The following is an 18,281-nucleotide window of genomic DNA, read 5'->3' on the forward strand; positions in this document are numbered from 1 at the left end:
TGTGCACCCACAGAAAGGAAGTGTTTTAGCATTATGGTCATTGAATGGAAGTAGTGTAGACTTATTACTGAGTCCTTTAAAATCTTCCAGGACTGTAGTGCACAAAAAGATCCTGAAGGCTTAATCTCTGTCCAGAAGTTGTGAATAGAATTTGCAGCAAGACTATCACCTTTTAGTCATGCATGGATTCCTTGCAATGTCAAATTGCTGAGTACAAAATGGGGAAATGTCACAAATCTTTGGAAATACTTTTAGGCTAAACCTTCAGATATAGTGCTATGAAATTCATTAGAAGTTTTAAGCACAAAATAAAATTAGAAATCTGACTACCGCTGCTAGTACCTTCCTTTCACCTGGCATTTCTGTACATACTAGCTACTCACTCTTTCCTACAGATCATATAAAGAGAATTTGCTTCATCATTCCTTGGATTTTCACTGAATCTACATAGAGTTCAATTTTTTTTTTTAAATTCTATCACAGATGAGCTGGCTTGGATATATAATTGTTTTTCCTTTCTAAATACCAAACTTTCCTTAAGCTCTGAGAGATGACTTTCATCTCTGCTTTATTTCTTGATTTATTTATACCTGTATATTCTGTACTTTCTAATCTGATAATATGTTCTGTGCAGATTATTTGCAATGATGAAATCAAATTTTTGTCTTGCTGTCTGACAAGTTTTTCTTGTGTTTGGTAATTCAAACCAAGTGGCTGAAGGGTCATGATTTGTATGCTTTAGGAGAGAATTTAATGTTTCACTTTTTATTTTCTTTTTATCTTCTTTTGAGTAACTTTCGTGTCTGTATTAAAAAAATAATTGAAGTGCATTGATTTGGATGTATGATGATTAGAATCCCTGATTCAGAATATAAATCCCAGAATTTCCTGTTTTACTGCATAGAGTTTCTTTTACAATGGTGACATCTTGTGGTTGTCATTGAAGGAGCAGCTCTGAAGAACATTACACATTTAAAGAATACTTTAAGGTATTCTTTGGCATAGAATAACTTTTTTGAATAAAAAGTAGGATCCCCTGATTATTAGATATGTCTTGTGGAATTGAATACAAGGATCTTGTAGATACTTCCTTTATTCTATATTCGTACTTGGTTGTATGAATATAGAATAAAACTTCCATAAAAACTTTTAGACTTTGAAGACAAACAATTGACATAATTTTTATTTTAATATGTGTTTCATTTAACAAAACATGCACTAGTTGAACATATTTTTTTTTTAAATCAAAGTATTTTTAATAATGCTAGTAATCTTAAATATTCCTGAAGTGGTTGGTGTAAGAACAAAATTTAGTATTTACAGGAAATCTGGTTAATTTAAAATTTTCACTCAACATAAGGGAGTCTGAACTTTTCAGACTAAGTATAATACTAAGGAGTATTTTCTTTGAGTTCTGTACCATAATACAATGTCCCATTCCTGGTAAATCTGCCTTGATATTGTCTAACACAAGGCTGTAGATGTAATTTGGGGAGGAAAAAAAATACACCTCAAAGCTACTGACTTGCTCTCTTTTTCTTTGCTAGGCATATGTAAAGAGAAATCTCTCTTTGGCTGAGACCAAAGTGGTGGTTCTTGCACAATTTGACCTATTTAAGAATTTTATAGAAAAATGCTTTTACTGAATATGTTTTCACAGCCTGAAGATTCTCTCTGATACCAGGAACACCATGTCTTGGATTGTTTCAAGCTATAAAGGAGAAGAGAGATTTCCAAACAGTTAAACACTTCTGTGACAGGTGAAAAAATTCAGGATGACTGAAAAGGATACTTTAAAGAGGATTAAGTGGACTGTCTTTGAAATTGCTGAAAACATTGCTGACTCCTAGGTGTAGACAGGGGGAAAAAAGAGTTGAAGGCTCTTGAAGTTGAGAGAAACTTTATTGATATTTTGATCACTGAACATCAGCACTGCAAACAAAAGGACAATCTGTTAGAGAGGAATTACAGACTGTCTTTAAATTAGTTTTAAAGAGGATGAGTAGGGTACCTTCAAGGCACATCGGATACTTCATGTTTATTATGTTTTGGATTGCATTGTGAGATGGTTTGGAAACAGAGGAAGTGCTTTCCTTTTATAAGAAACTATACCAAAAATGGGCTCTAGGGTTGCACATAATGCACACCAGCCCCAAACAGGCATTCAGCCCCAGTTCAAAGTTAAAACACCAATAAAATTTCTGGAACATATATAGTTAGTGAGCTCTCCCTACAGAGCTGCTCCTAGCAGATAGAGATGTAGCAGAAGACCAGATTCTGAAATTAAACTAATTAACTTTGAAATAAATCCATTAGCAATTGAGGCAGCTTGAATTTTATAACATCTCTCCAGGGAAAAATGAGTCTTTCTGTAAGGAGAAGAGTAAACAATGAAAGTATAAAAGGAGCTATGACTACTGCAGTGTAAATCAGTGTTTTGCTTGCTTGGTGCTATGGCATTTCTTCTAACAGCATCTCGAGTGTGGCCAGAACAACTCTGTCAAAGTCTGTCTAACTCAGGTTATCCTGAAAGGACTCACTGGATTTGGGGTTGTTCCCACTTTTCAGCGGAAGGCTTTGATGTCAAACTCTCTTGTTTGGCCTTATTCCCCAACATTGAGCTTGAGCAAAGCTGTGCTTCTGTGGTGCTGGGTTAGTGGAACTGGTGGGGAAGGTTTGAGATGGGCTCAGGCAGCAGCAGGTGAAATACAGCACTGGGAAGAGCTTGTGCCAAATGCCTGGAGATCTGAAATCGGAGATTTTGGCCTGTTGGGCCTGGATGTTCTTGAACAAAAAACACACAAGTCTCTGTGTCTTCAGAGATGAGGACCTGTGCTGTAACATTTGCTTTGGACAGACCTGTTTTTGGAAGGAAAAAGAAAATAGAAGTAGGTTTCTTATAAACACTGTTCTGCCCTGTGATAATGCCCTTTTTGTCTCAGTTTTACTTTTCAGGTTGTTTCCCAGCCAAGTATCAATTCAGAAAGGAGAAACTGTGGTTTTACAGTCTGGGAAATGTCCTCTTAAATACATGTGCATATATGCTATATATGCATATAAAGGCACATATCCAAGGAACATTTTTGTCCCCCAGTTTTAAGTTAAAATCCTATTTCTGTGCTCCATGTTTGTAGATTTTTTTAAATGTTGATCATAGAAATGAGAGCTGTCTAAGAAAAGTTTATGTCTGTAGAATTGGTAGGAAGGAATTGTCCTGTAAGGAATGGTTATTTCATGTGTACTGGAAATGTTCTTCAGATTTATCTTCAGGTGGAATTTAAAAATTTGATAAGCCTCCTTGGAGGACTGTCCAATTTGTAAACAAAATATAGCTATTTTAATTAGAAATTTAATGTCTGAAAATTGTGTGAGAAAAGTCAAGTGTCCTTATTGCAAGAGAAAGAGCATCACAGGTAAATGAAGAGCCAGCTCTAGTTTTAAATACCTTTATGGTGTCATTTGACAATTAGTGAAAGCAAGTTTAGCAGAATTTATTTGATTTGTTTCCCTAAATGGCTGCATTAATGGGGTTGATAATGCTCTCTATGTCTAATTAGGATGAGATTTAGGAAGGGAGTCCCCTGCTATTTGTGAGTTTTAATGAAAAATGTAATCCATTTAGAATAAATCTATGACCTAAATATTTATTTAAAAGGCATATTCTTAAATGTATGAAAATAGAACTTGATTAAAATAATGATCCCAAGCAATACTTTGTCCTGAATACAAGAAGTAGATAGTACTGATCTCCCTGATAAGGTAAGATACAAAATTTACTTTATTATCTGTAGCACCTTCATTTAAGATTAGGAAGAAAGTGATTAATGCAGCTCAAAACCTGCTAACTTCATTTCAGCACTGTGTAGAGTTCTAGACCATAACTTGAGGAAAGAAATAATGAAACATATATGGTGATTAATAACAAAACAGTTGAAATCTGAATTTATCAATGTAGTTCCTACAAAGATAGTCTGTAAGAAAATTGACATGAAAATGCAGTATATTTTATCTGAACCTCAGCATTTGATGACAGGAAATCATTGAAAATGAAGAGTGCAGTGCATACACAAGGAAACAGTAAGGGGAACTCGGCTGCTTCATCATGAAATGTGAGTGGGTGTGTTGAACTCCCATATGGAAAGGTATCAGTGCTCCTTGAAGGCTGATCTTGGGACTGATAATGTTACATAATTTTTGTAATCTACCTATAATGCTGCTAATGAAATCTGGTAATACAGAGGTGGAGGGTACTTAAAATATGAAGGAGAACCAGAATATCCTGCAAAAAAGTCTGCAAATAATGTGTATGATTTAATTACTTCAGTATAAATTGTAAATTAATACATTTAGAGACTAAGAGCATTAAGAATTTGTTTTATAGTCTTAGATTGAAATGTAGAAAGTGACATGGGAGAAAACTTGCTTGTCTATCTCAATTAGAACATGAACTAATTAACATTATTACTTTTATATGCTCTGCAAACTCCAAAGTGCCAAGAGCACTGGTAGGATGATCACTTGCAGAAATTCCAGTTAAATATATGAAAGCATTAGTGGTATGTCTCATGTTTTGTTACTACAGTTTTATGCATACAAATAGAAACAGACTCGGAGAAATGGACAGGGCTATGGAAGGCACTAACAGAGCATGGTTTGTTTAAACAGGTAAAATCAAGGCTGGGAGGGAAGAGTGTTGCTATTTATAAACATTTGTGGGCTGTATAGACAGACCAGGTCTTTAAGTACAGTTAAAGCAACACTGGTAGAAGAAAAATTAGGATAAACTGGTCATCAATACACCATTTAAGAATTGGGAGGAGGCTTTTGTCTTAGAGCTGTGAAGTTTTCTAGAAGTTGTTAGCAGAGATACTGGAGCTTGGTACCTTGCTGCCATTAGGATGGAGTCTCAGAACCTCTAGTCCAATGGGTATTGTCAGCTACAGTTGATCTGGAAGTCCCTGCTTCTTTTAGAGCCTGAGGAGCAAAACCTGTTTTTGTTTAAGATGACAAATTTCATGTGGTGTCGTCTACCAGAGACTGTACTTGTTCTCAGTCATGGAAGACTAGGAGAGCTTTCCCTGCTTTTAGTAGACAATGCTGTGACATCTGGCCTTATCTTCTGCACCAGTCTTGTTGATATTGAGTGTGGGATCTGGAGCTGAACAGTTAAAGGATGCAGTGGAACTATATCCACCCATGGCAGGCCCTGCAGCCCTTCTGGCTCCCCTGCTCAGATTGAGCCTGGGCATCCCCCATGGCCAGGTAGCCTTGGGTGATCCCCTCTTCCTGCCTGAGGAGACAAACAGGGCCAAGGAACAGTACCCAGGGGCATTTCAAGAGCTGCATCAGCTTGTGTGCATTAGGATTTCTCTGTCATTCCTGGAAGGAGCTTGAGTCCTGACACAGCTTGCTGCCCTGCTGCTTTAGCTGGACACCTCACCAGGATCTCTCTGCCTGCCATTGAGTCTCATTTTCAGCAAGCCTGTTTGTAGGATAGGAGAAATACTTACATCCAGTATGGATATTGCAGAGCTGTGCAGGGGCAGTGTAGGGATACATGGGTACACCTACTGTGAAATACCTGGAAGGAATTACTCAGCCATTCCAGCACAACTGGTCTGACTGTAGGACTGGTTTCAACCACTGAGCTGTGGTGGTTGAAAAATTACATTAATGTAATAATTCTCAATTCAAATGATCAGACAAACAAAACCAGAATAAACAACAAATACTTTTAAAATTGCTTTGATTAGATTGCATGAAGAGCACCGTGAAATTTATATTCAACACATCAACACTTCTGCTTTTTTCTTCTGTGCTCTCAAAGGAAAAGATTTGGTTTGAAAACAGTAGATGATGTTTAGTCATTTAGGTGGAAATTGATCTTATGACTTAAACTACTGGAACAGATTGTTACTATGGCTTTTCATGAAACTCCTCAATAAATAGAAATTAGATTATGTCTTTTGTGTGGTGGTGATAAATCGCTTCTTTAAACCTATAGAGTTTTTTTCCTACCTTAGAGGATAACGTAATTGACTTCCAGTTCAGGTTTATAAAGTTGTTTGCTGTTTTTAAAGCATTCCCCCTTCCACCCCCAGTGGATTGACTGACACATTAGGAAGATAAGAAAGAAACGTAATTTTAAATGAATGGAGGAAAATCATATTTGCATAAAACATAACAAACCATATTTTTCATTATCTTTGTTCTGCAGCTGTAGTGCTCTTTGTTGCACAGAAGGCACGTATTTAGTGAATGTAATGTTTCTGAAGAGAATATGTATTTTTGCTGAAATAATGGTGTATGTATTCAAGTAGGAAAATCTATAAATGCTATTCATAAATCCTACATTTACCTTGTTTTTATAAAGCGATAGCCATACAAAAGAATTTGATTTTTAAATGATGTTTTGATAGAGGCCAGTACTATTCTATTGTTTTGCCTTTCTGCAGCTATATATTCCATTTTTGTCCGAATTAATAGATAACGTGGTCAGCCCTTGCCCATGGCAGAGGGGCTGGAGATAGATGATCTTTAAGGCTCCTTCCAGCCCGAGGCTTTCTATGACTCTGTGGCACAGTGGTGTTTCTGCTTCCCTCTCACCTTTCCTGCCGTTCAGGTCTGACAGAGCACTGAGGCTGCAAGAGGGCTGTCTGTGACAGAATTCTTTCCATCACTGATCTGGCTACTATTTTTGCATTCTTAACTGAGTATGAGGCGGTTTTCTCGCGTTCGTTTTATCGCAGTCGGTGCCAGGTGTCTGTGTCGGGATGTGCCGCAGGAATTCCGGCTCCGCTCGCCGCTCGCCACCAGGGGTCCCTGCTGGCCGCGACATCCCGGGGCCCGGAGACGCGCGGTGACAACCGGCAGGGATCCGGCTGCTCCTCCTGACCCGCAGGCACCGTTTCCATCATTTTCAGCTCTTCCCTGATCAAAGAATACTTAATCAATTGTTTATTTTAAAGCCCTTTTATATTAAAATTGTTTCCTCCAGTGATTTGCCAAAATCGTGATTTTGCTGAGGTTGCAACTCTATTATAGTGTCAATTATTAATGCTTAAGAAATGATATACTGAATTGTTCTTGCCCTCATTAGAACTCATTCAGATACCATTAATCTTTTCTGAGGAGAAGGTGTAATGAACTATGGGAATTGAGTGTCTCCATCGTTTAGTGAATGGAAGGTAATTTGGGTACAAGTGGACATCATTCTTCTGTAGTATAGTAGGAAAAGTTGACAGCTGGTTATGTACACTTTGGATGCCTGGTTGTTGTGTATAGGAAGTAACTGTACCAATTTGCCCCCAAAATGACAATAAACATTGGAAAAACATTATCTCCCTGCGCTCCCATTCCCCCAAGGTAATGTTTTAGAATTATTGTAAACTTGCTTATTACTTATTTAGCATACTTAGTAAACTTCAGCATCTCTCTATTCTAAAGTTGTCTGATCTCTCCTTGATACATGTAAATATTTGCATCTGGAGCACCCTTTGCCAGGGGAGTATCCTTGCCAAAGAGATCTGATACTTTTTACATGAAGAGCTGTCTTCTCTTGTTTGCTTTGAACATGGCTTCCTCAAGCTGCATTTCATAAAACTCAGCTCTTTATATTCAGAGAGACTGTAGGCTCTTCATATTCACCGTCTCTTTGTCACTTATTTTATAGATATTTATAATTCACTTCCAAATTTTGGTTTTTTCCAAGTGAAAAAGTCAGTGGTTCAAAGGAATTCAGTGATTTCTGTAATTGAAACATCCTTATTACACTTCTGTAAACAGTGTAATACAGCACTAATCTCTTCTTTTTAAGTAGGACACAGTTTTCTAAGGTTACACAAGCCACAGATTTATGCAGTGGAGTAACAGGATTCTTGATTCTGACACAATTCTTTATTTTGACCATTGCTGAGTGGTGATGTAATATTTTCATGAGCTATCCTGAGATGATCCTAAAATGTACCTTACTTAGTTTTCAATTTAACTATGTTGAATTTTGTGTATTGTTTTTTTGTTCAGTCACATGGTCAGACAGGAACTTGTTCTGTGGTTCTTCAAAGGCCCTTAAATAATAGACTTTATCAACAATATTTAGAAATATATATATACATATGCACACATATACCTATATATTTAGTTTTTACATAAGATCTAGAGCATAAACTGATGATGAAGAGATCACATTTTTGTTACCATGGAACAACTGAAAAATTGATTTTGCTGTTCATGATTGTAATAGTCCTATAGCTAAAAAAAGATGCATTTTTCTGACTTTACTTACTTTGACCAAAATGATTGGCTGAAATAGATTTGAAAGTCATATGTAGTAGTTGTGGGTTTGGTGGCTTTGTATAATTGTCTATAAAATGTTATAAAATTTAAATATTCAAATCATTATTTTGATAAAGCACTTGATAGCGTATTTTCCTCTTGAAAAATGATGCAGAACGGCATTTCTAAAGGGAAATCTTTACTTCTAAGACTTAATATAGTATAATGCATTTTGTAACTTAATTTACTGTACTATTATTTGATTTGATATACGCTTATTCTGATTCAAATACAGTATAGTTTTTCTCCAAAGGTAACATACAGTGCTAAAAGTTTTAAACCTATATGATAGGTCATTTGAAAATGTGACGCTTTGTGCCTTTCTTTCAATGTGTGACTCACAGTCTCTTTTCTGAGAAAAATGTGGAAATAAATTGTTATTATTTGAGGTAATCTAATGCTTTCAATTAGATTGACATCCCATGTTGTCAATTTTTTCATTGAGCATCTGTTAAACATAAAAGTGTACACCATATTTTATCAGAATGAGCAATCCTGACATCTGTAATTAAGCCTCCCCTGTTTCTGCTTTATTGGCTTTAACATCCCCATCTAACAGATTGCACAAATTGCACATTTGTTTACAAAACAGGCCCAGATTGTTCTCTGAACGTCCCCTCCACGGAGTCCTACTGGATCCTGCCCAATGTGAAGCCCTTCAGCCCCTCTGTGGGCCGTGCTTCTCACAAGGCCGTCCTCCACGGGAAGTTCATGTGGGTGATTGGTGGCTACACCTTCAACTACAGCTCCTTCCAAATGGTGTTGAAGTGAGTGATTTCTCCTTTCTCATGGGGCTTAGGGAAGATCTTCCCAGGGAGGGAACTTCTATCTTCTAATTGAGCTGAAAGGTTTCTACCTCTTTTAGATTCTTTGTTAATGTTCTTATTTTATGCTTGTGATTTTCTTATGATTATAGAAAGTGAAAATATGGGCAACATCAAACTGTAAGTGATATTTGTATGTAGTTTAGTTTGAAAAACTGCAAAACATAGAGAGCTTTGTGATGATAAAATAGTGAAAGAAATACACTTGATTTTCATACAGTACATTTTGAAAGCCATGTTCATTTTTGATGTTAGTTTATGGTTACAGGACACTTGTATTTAGTGCTTGCACTTTGCCTGCTGATGCCATGCCAGTTGGGTCAGGCAGGTCACTTGTATTCCACTTTTTTATACTTATGGCACTTTGTGTATGTATTTGACCACCTACTGCAAACAAAGTTGAAGCAGCTATAAATAGGACCCAGGTGATTTGGGTGGTAACTTTATCTGAAGAGGCTCTAAATGTGGCAAATGCAAGTGTTAGGTTATATTTATTAGCATATTATTAGCATGTTTACTTCTCCTGTTGTTGTCTACCCATTGCTTTCTTCCACACATTTGCAATCATACAAAACAAATCCCATAATCTTTTGGATTTTTCTTTTCTACCTTTTAAATTTTTTTTACCTCTCTCTTATCTAATGTTATGCACTGATTAATTAATAAAAATGTAATGGAAATTAAAATCAACCATATATTTAAGAGGGTTCCCAACAGTAAATCTTCAGAGTAATGCAAAAGCATGGGGCATGAGCAGTTTGGTGGGGTGGGTTTTTTTATATGATTTAGAACAAGTCTTGTGGTTTTTGTTAGTTACTCCTGTTTTATGAGAGTGTTGATGAGTCCCTTACAGAGATGCTCCTGTTCCGCTTGTGGAAAATTTAGTGCACTGTCACTGTTGTAATAGTTCAAAAGATTGTGTTGCCTCACTAACAAGTTACCACGTTAGAGTTAGTTTGAACATACAAGTCCTTCTATTTCATCTACAGGTTGAAAATGTTTCTTTTTCTATTTCTCTTCTAGCTACAATTTGGAAAGCAGTATATGGAATGTAGTGCCTGTATCCAAAGGGCCACTTCAGAGATATGGACATACTCTTGCTTTGTATCAGGTTCGGACTCTTCAGTGTTCTGTATAATAAATTTATATCTGTGCGCTGTTAGTGATCTTAAAATGAGTCACCATAAATGGAGACTTTTGAGGATAATTTAATTTCTAAATATTTTGTATTAATGTTTTCATCTTCAGTGCTTAGGTGTATTGCACGGTTTTTGGAACAGAGATTGTGCAATACTTCTCAATCACTTTGCTGGACATAAATCTTCCAAGCTAAACCTGCCAATAAAAGGAGAGGTGTGTGTGAATGTAATTGGGGTTGTGGGCAGTACTCTTGCTCACCAGGCACCATCCCAGGGGCTGAACCCCAGAGGCAGAGCCAGTTGCTGGTAGCAGGGTCCTTTGGCAGTGCCATGGCAAGCGATGGCCCAGGTGTGGGGACTGCTCAGGGAATCCAGGAGCACAAGGAGACAGGACTAGAGAGAAGGCTCCAACTTATGTCTGAGGGGCTATCAGGGAGACAAGCTACAGAGGGTGACAGGCTTGTTAACTGTGACAGAGAAATACAGAATTGCTGTCACAAATTTTCCTTTGTTTGCATAAGGCAGCGCCAGCAGGGCAGGACAAACAGGATTGTATCAAGTCAGACCAGAGTGTTCATCTCGCCTGGTAACACCTCTTGAATAATGGGTAGCAGTACATGCCTAGGGAAGAATATAAGAAAAAATGACAGGAACTTACAGAAGCTTCCTCAGAGTACTGTCCTACTTTGCAACTGGCGGTTCCTAAAATAGTGTAGTATTTTTGTGGAAAAATTATGAATCCCTGTTGTTTTTGGTTTTTTTTTTCAATTTTTGGACCATGTATTTATTTAACATTGACATAATCCTGTGCCTAAGAATTCCAGAATATGCTTTTTTTTAAGAAAGAAAACCTTCTCGGGATCTGGTACTAACTGGTTTAATCTTGATAATCCCTACTTCTTATTCTCCATTTATTTCCTCATACTACTCTACTACTACTACATGCTTTTCTGTAAGGCCATCACCTACTCCACCATTTCTTTTTCATACTGAAAATACCTTGTGTTTTTAATAATCCTCTATAAGGAAGATATTTCATACATTGGGTAATGTTGTACCATTGCCTTTACCTCTTCTAATTCTGTTATTTCCCTTTTGAAAAAGGAGGAATCACTGTCTTTAGTGTGTTCTTACATCAGAGATTGATGTAATTCAGGATCTAATTTTTTTCCTATTAATTTTTTAGGGTACTTCAGCATTTTAAAAATCTGCTGTTGGCTTTGAACTGGTATTTTTTATAGAACTGTCAGTTACAGCCTCAGGATCTCATTCTGGGCATTTCAAAACCCATCCCCATATGTTTAGATTTTAAATTGTTTTTTCACATAGGCATCTTTTCATCCTTATGCATGTGAGCGTTTATTTAGTCTTTATTTTTTTCTTTTATTGCACATGCAGTTTTAGGAGATTCCTCTGCAATTATTTGCCTTCAACTGTTGTCTCAGTTATTTTAAATAGAGTCAAAAAGTATTGCTGTTTTTCCACCTATCCCCATGCCAACTTGTTTTTTTTAACATATTGAGCAAGCAAGTCCCAGCTGCACATTTCTGTGAAATGCCACTAATGATCTTTATTAATTTAAGGAGTGACTATTTTCCCCCCCAAACTGTACTTTATAGACTTATTTAGCCTTGTGTTGTCTGCTTTCCTTGTTCCAGAACATCTTAGTTCCTTTAGGGCATGAGAAATATTATCAAGCACCTTTTTGAAATTTCAGGTACATGTATCATCTGGACCTTTGATTTCTTTAGAAAATGCCAATGCTTTATTTGCAAGATAAAACTTCCCTTTTCAAAACTTCTTAGAATTTTTCTTCATCTGTTTGTTTCACTCAGTGAATTCTGTCCTTTCTGCCTCTCCCTTATCAGTCTTTTGATATAGACACATTTTTAAGCAGGAATTTACATACTACAGACAGGGGCTAGCTCTTTAATTTCTTCAGAACTGATTCCAGCGACATTCTCTGCCAGGTTGTGGTTTTTTTTTCCCCCCTACATTAACTTTCTGTTTTTCAGTTTTTACTATTGAAATACCTGTAAAGTCCACCATGAAGAGACAGTTAACCTCATTTTATTGCTATGACTTTCTCTTCTCAGAATACTCCTTCAGACAGTCTGTTGGCACCACAAAGTATCTAGTTAGGTGTATTGCTAATGCATTTGAAAAGTGATGTCTTAGAACTTCATATATAAATTCTGTAGGCATCTCATTAAGGTGTTTAATACTTGCCTTGATGTGAGTCTCTGCTTTAATCTGGTGGAGTTTCTGAACTTTGTTTTGAGCTCTGCTTTTTCTTCTAAATTTCCATTATTTTTGTTAAGTTAAACTTTATTTATTTTGTTGTTTGTAATGGGAAGTTTTGTTTTCTTTTTCAAATAAGATGCGTTCTTGTAATCTGAGCAAAAATGTCTTACAATGTCTTTCATTAATTTTTTTCACATTTTTTGTATTTTTCTTTTATAGATTTTACCCTTTAAGTTGTACGTTTTAGTTTCTTTTTATGTTTGAGCTCCTTTTATATAGTGAGTGCTTCCTCCAAGTTAAGAAGAATTCAGGGCATGGGCTGATATTTTGTTTTGTTTCCTGGCATCTCTTCTTACAGAGATGTTGAATCTGTGTGTGGCATGCTGAATATTATAGAGATATTTTCAGTAGTAATATAAACTACGTTTTGTGCATGCCCTAACATCAACTCCAAGCTTGCTTTTCTTCCTGTCAGTTCCCTGATTCATTACTAATGTATTATCTGTTCTTTGAAAGGTCAGATCTTTTTGACCAGTGACTTTGATTATTACAGTTCCTGTAGAATGTGGACATTTTAGTCAAGAAACATTTGAGTAATGTATCATTTAGCAGTTCAGCATAAAGACTTAAAATATAATTTAACCTTTTTATTTGACGGTGCTAATATTTTCTTGAGACATTCCAAACTAAAGGGTAACTGTTTTAGAAGTCCTTTCACCAGCAAATATTAAATGTGATCTGTGTTAATTCAGACATCTCTTTGGATCTCAGTGAGGAAGTGCAACTCATGTTAATGAGAATAAAAGCTGCAAGCAAAGGTATAGTGAAGAAGCTGTGGCTGTTGTTGAAGACGTACGTTAATTAGCAATTAGGATTCACTAATAATGAATCTATGTGAAATAATTAAATACTATGCTGCTTGTACTAGTGATTATGTCAAATGTCAGAAGTTCCATGGGCCAAAAGAAGCTCAGCATGCAAATAATAAAAATTTCAATGGGAAAATGTTCTCCCTTCTGAAGTAATTTCTTACATTGTCTTGTTAGGATAAAGTTCTGATATTTTTTTCTTTTAGATCTTCAGTCTCTTGAAAAAAACAGAAAAAGTAATTTAGAGTGAAAAGCAGTAGAACATAATACCTAGAGGTGGCAGCTTTGAGCTGTGTTTTCAGCTCTGTACCAGTAATTGTGTAATGTTTCCTTTATGGTTTATAGAAAAAAAATATCCACAGAGAAGAAATTAGATTAAGTTTTTGACTTGAGCTTCTGAGATTTCAAAGCCTAGTGCTAGGCTGGAGTGAGAGCTCAGAGCCAGCGTTGCCCGATTGTGGTGCAAGATAATTTGCTGCTGTGTGAATGACTTTGTGGAGAATGAAGTAAGTTACTGTGCCCATCTCCCTCAGAAAGCTTCTTTGGTAAAAACTGAAGTACTGTTCTTCTTTATTCTGAAGAAAAAAAGATTTGGGGACTCCCACTGATGTATAGTTATAACAAATCCTCAAAATTTTTAATGCATTTTACAAAGGAGAGAGCATAAAAGAGCTCTTGCTTTTAGACCAACTAAACTGTTAAATAGTTTTCAAGCTGATTACTGGAAAGATGCTGTTAGCAAGTGGTTCTGCTGCATCTCATAAATTGTATGTAGTTTCTGGCATCTTGATACTGAAAATATCAATGTACTTTGAAATAATTTATTTAAGAAATAGGCTTATAAAGAGACTGGAGGAAATGACTTGAGGGGTTTTTAGAGTAGATACATATGGCTTTGATAAACATGACTAGGTAGGGAGTTAGAGTAAATTCCAAAACATTAGATCCCTGGAATTAAGGAGAAAGGGAGCTGCCTACAAGGTGTATATGTTGTTGCCTTTGGGACTTAGTTTTTGGTAGTATCACTAAAATTGTTGCATTTGGCCTCATAATTGAGCTGTTGGTGATGGCCCCAAGACAGTGGAAGGATAGCTGGGCTTGGAGGTTTCTTTTCTTTGGGACTGGCTATAGAGATGAAGCAGGCAGGCTGATGTAGTAGTAACTATAAAGTACACAGACCATTTTATATATAGTCGAATTTAATTTAACTCATTTGAGTTTTATGAATATTACTTCCACTTTTAAAACTTTATTAAGAAAGGGTAATTGTTTTGATTCTTTTTACAAATTAGTTAGTGTTGATGATGAGTCTGTATATATCTTCTGGTTTTTTTATTAGTCTTATCAAAAGCTAGTGTTAACAAAGCAAAAAAGAGTAAAAACTTTTCCTACTTTATTATGAACTAGATAAAATCTTTCACCAGTTGGTTTATTGTTATTCTTTTAATGCCTAATTTTGTTGACTATTGTAGTATAATTTGAATAGCACTGGAAATACAAAAGTATTTTCTAACTATTCTATTAAGTAGCTATTGGTAGGTTGTACCAGTAATTTCTATAGTTTTATTGTTCTGTAACTTTGAATTACATCTTATGCACAACTTGCTCTCTTAATTCTGATTTGCAGATCTCAGAAGTATGAGAAGTAGATGAGATGAGCTGCCCCACACTTTTTGCATGTAGTCTTGAGAAAAGCCTCTTCAGAGTTCCCTTCTATGAAGTGGCCCTAATTCATCAAGAGATTGATTCTTTATGTAGAAGTGTCATATTTTTCATTCCTCGTCTCAGTGTTATATTCCAGTTGGTTTGAAAGTGAAGTCCAAGTAAGGTCACCTTAATTAATACCTTTGACTAAACCCCAGCAACCATTGGAAAACTGCAAATAATGCAGAAATAAAGTGACAGCACTCTTGATTAGGTTGACCTCCTGACATATAATGTGGTGCAGTATTGTCTTGATCTTGAATTGAGTCCTGTTGGGAACAGTTAAATGTTAAAATGTTCCTCTCCAGTAACTTATTCAGGTTCCTATTCAGAGAGAATATAGTCCCACAAAAAATAACAATTAGTAAATCAGGCTTCAGGAGGAAGAGTTAAGTGAAGACTACTTTCCAGTCTACCAGACATAGTCTAATGGCAGGATTACTGGATCAAGTTACTGGAAAAGTAACTAATTTTTAATTTTGATATAACACATAGAATATTCTTGAAACTGTTAACCATATTAAAGGAGATAACAGTTTATGGAAAAGAAGAGGTGGTGTTAGACAGTCCTAAACCAGGTGGTACATGTTGAATGCAAAAAACAGGCTTGTGGAGGATGAGTTATTGCCAGATAACATTTTGTGAGACTTGCATTTTGCTTGGGGAAAAAAAAAAGGAGAATTTCTTTAAGGATGTACTGATTTCACTAAACTTTTAGAAATTTTAGGTAGAAGTACAGAGAACAAAAATGCTAATAAATGCTAGAGTTCTGTTAGTTTACATGAAATTAATTTCAATATCAAGGCGTGGATACAATCTAGGGGAGCAAAAAGGTTGATGTTCTTGTTTCAGGAAAATAGAGGATGACTTCATGTGGTTTATGAGTAGCATTTCATTGGCTAATTCTTCAGGAACAGTTTAGATTTATATAGGAATTAAGGCAGAAAACTAATTTCTGAGAGAGAAACTTTTCTGTGTAGCCATGATATAGTTCAGAAATGCAAAATGAAAATTATGTGGTTATTCTAATGTGATTAACTTCCTTCTGATTCATTAGAAATGGATTATAAATTACACCTTTGTTGCATGAGATTTTTTTAAACATTTTTTTTAGTGGTATCTACCAGATAAGATTCTTTTGGAATGCAGGCAGAATTTGCATAAGAGTATGTCATTCCAAGGTACAGCCTGAGCAGCTAAGTATTGTTCCTTTAGGAAAAAGAAAAATTGCAAAGTCTTAGGAATAAAAAAATGTTAAGTTTTAGAAGTCTTGAATTACTGCATTTATATGAAAAATAAAATCAATATTAACACTGAGATAAGGTGTAGTGAGTAGAACATGTCTAAGGTCAATCAATCAAATGATTTTTGGCTGTTCAGGATTCAGTGTGAAGTGTGTGCAAATATTACTCTGCTCTGGTGTACAGCCTGTTGATTGGGACTTAAGGGACAAGTGAGTGCTCCTGGTCTTTTGGTGATCTTTTAAAATATCCTCCTTGATCCGTTTCATTTTTCCTCACTGTAGAATGCTCCTCTGTCAAGGATCTTTGAGCAACCTCTTCCAGTCTTGAGCATTCTCAATGAGAGAAGAGAAATGTTTATTCTTATATTGAAATTGAATTTCTTGTAATCCAAATTGTGCACATCACATCTGGTTTATTTGCTGGATTACCTTGAGAAGAGTCTGGCTCCCTCTTTTTTAACCTCTCCCATCAGGCATTTAATTTTATTTGAATTATCTGGTTATTTAACAAACATCATCTCCAAAGATGATGACTGTATCAATAAGATGAAGAAATTAAGAGGAATTTTATGGCTGTAAGTTGTATTGATTTTTGCAACACTCAAATTGTGACAGTTTATTTTTTCTCCTATATTTGAGTTATTCTCTTGGTCTTATTTTGTCCAGTCAAAAATGTACATGTCATTCATTGCTCTATAAGAGAAATCCTAGATTCAATGAATGTTTTCTTCTCTTGAGAAATGTGATTTAACTATTTTGTTCAAATCCTGGCTTTGGTCTTATCATTCCTGCCTTCTGCTGTCATCTTCTCTCTCCAGTATGCACACTCAACTATTTACAGATCATATGCCTTTTTTCATCTTTTTTTATCATTATGGTTCATCAGAATTTTCCACTGAAGTAGTTTTCTCAGGGAAAAAATGCGATTTGAGAAAATGGAAACATTTATTGAAAAGTTTTAGTTCCATTGAAGCAAACAGGAGCTGCACTGGCTGTTTTGTTGGCTTGGACCTGAACACCTGCCAAGAAACCAGCTGATGGGATCTGTAGGTGGGAATGTCATGATTGAGTGAGCTGTCGACCTGCTCTGTTTACAGGAAGAAATTTCTCGTTTTTCTGTAATTCCCTACTGAGCAGGAGCTCTGAAGTTCAATAAACAATGTACTTTTCTATACTTCAATTTGCATAAAGTAATAGTTATATGAAATTTTGGTTTAAAAACCACAAGGTCTTTCAAGGTTCCCAGAACTTCTTATAGAATGTTACTCATATGATAAAATATATCTAATATGGCCAAGGTTAATTTATTGAGTAAATGATCAAGTTTTCTATCTCATACTGTAATTGAAGGTGTTTGTTCTGATACCTGGTATCAGAACTTTAAAATATGAATGTGTTGGAGGCCTTGTATCTTCTTGGTGCTTATCTACCTGTTTTGTTATCTCTTCCATGGAAAAATTTGCTTCTTGTCCTACTCTCTCCACTAGACTGAGGACAGTTTTTAAGATCCTTAATTTGGGCCAGATTCTTCACACGTTTTTGCACTAATTTCACAAAGACTCTCAATTTTATACTTTTTCTTGCCTTTTAAAAAATATATATTATTTTACTTTGCAATTCTCCTTGGTTTGCTGTCTTATAAACAAATATCTACTATGCTTAATTCAGGTAAAGGTCAGCAGTGTTTATGCACTAGCATGCTTTAAACTCTCTATCTTGTGTTGTGTCTTCCAGAAAGCCTCACCTTTAGCATATATCTTGACTTATATTTAGAATATAAGTAATTTATGAAGGTAGTATAAAATTTATAAAAGGGTTCCTTCTATTCTGTCAAAATTTTTATGCTGCATAGGACCATTTGCACTCGTATCATTCCTACAATCCATTCCTGTTAAGGCTTTTCAAATAAATGTCTATCTTCATG

General features: G+C 35.7%; 1 protein-coding gene across 3 annotated transcripts in view; it reads left to right on the forward strand.

The window, feature by feature from the left end:
* The window catches only part of ATRNL1 (attractin like 1), a 425,510-nt gene that overhangs the window by 44,826 nt on the left and 362,403 nt on the right, over positions 1–18,281 (forward strand). For all 3 annotated transcript variants that reach the window (XM_030950737.1, XM_030950738.1, XM_030950739.1), the window contains exons 6-7: positions 8,927–9,101; positions 10,182–10,269. In XM_030950737.1, coding sequence (XP_030806597.1) covers positions 8,927–9,101; positions 10,182–10,269 — 263 coding nt within the window. The remainder of the gene's footprint in view (positions 1–8,926; positions 9,102–10,181; positions 10,270–18,281) is intronic.

The sequence above is a fragment of the Camarhynchus parvulus genome, chromosome 6 (assembly GCF_901933205.1).
Source record: "Camarhynchus parvulus chromosome 6, STF_HiC, whole genome shotgun sequence".
Classification (NCBI taxonomy): domain Eukaryota; kingdom Metazoa; phylum Chordata; class Aves; order Passeriformes; family Thraupidae; genus Camarhynchus; species Camarhynchus parvulus.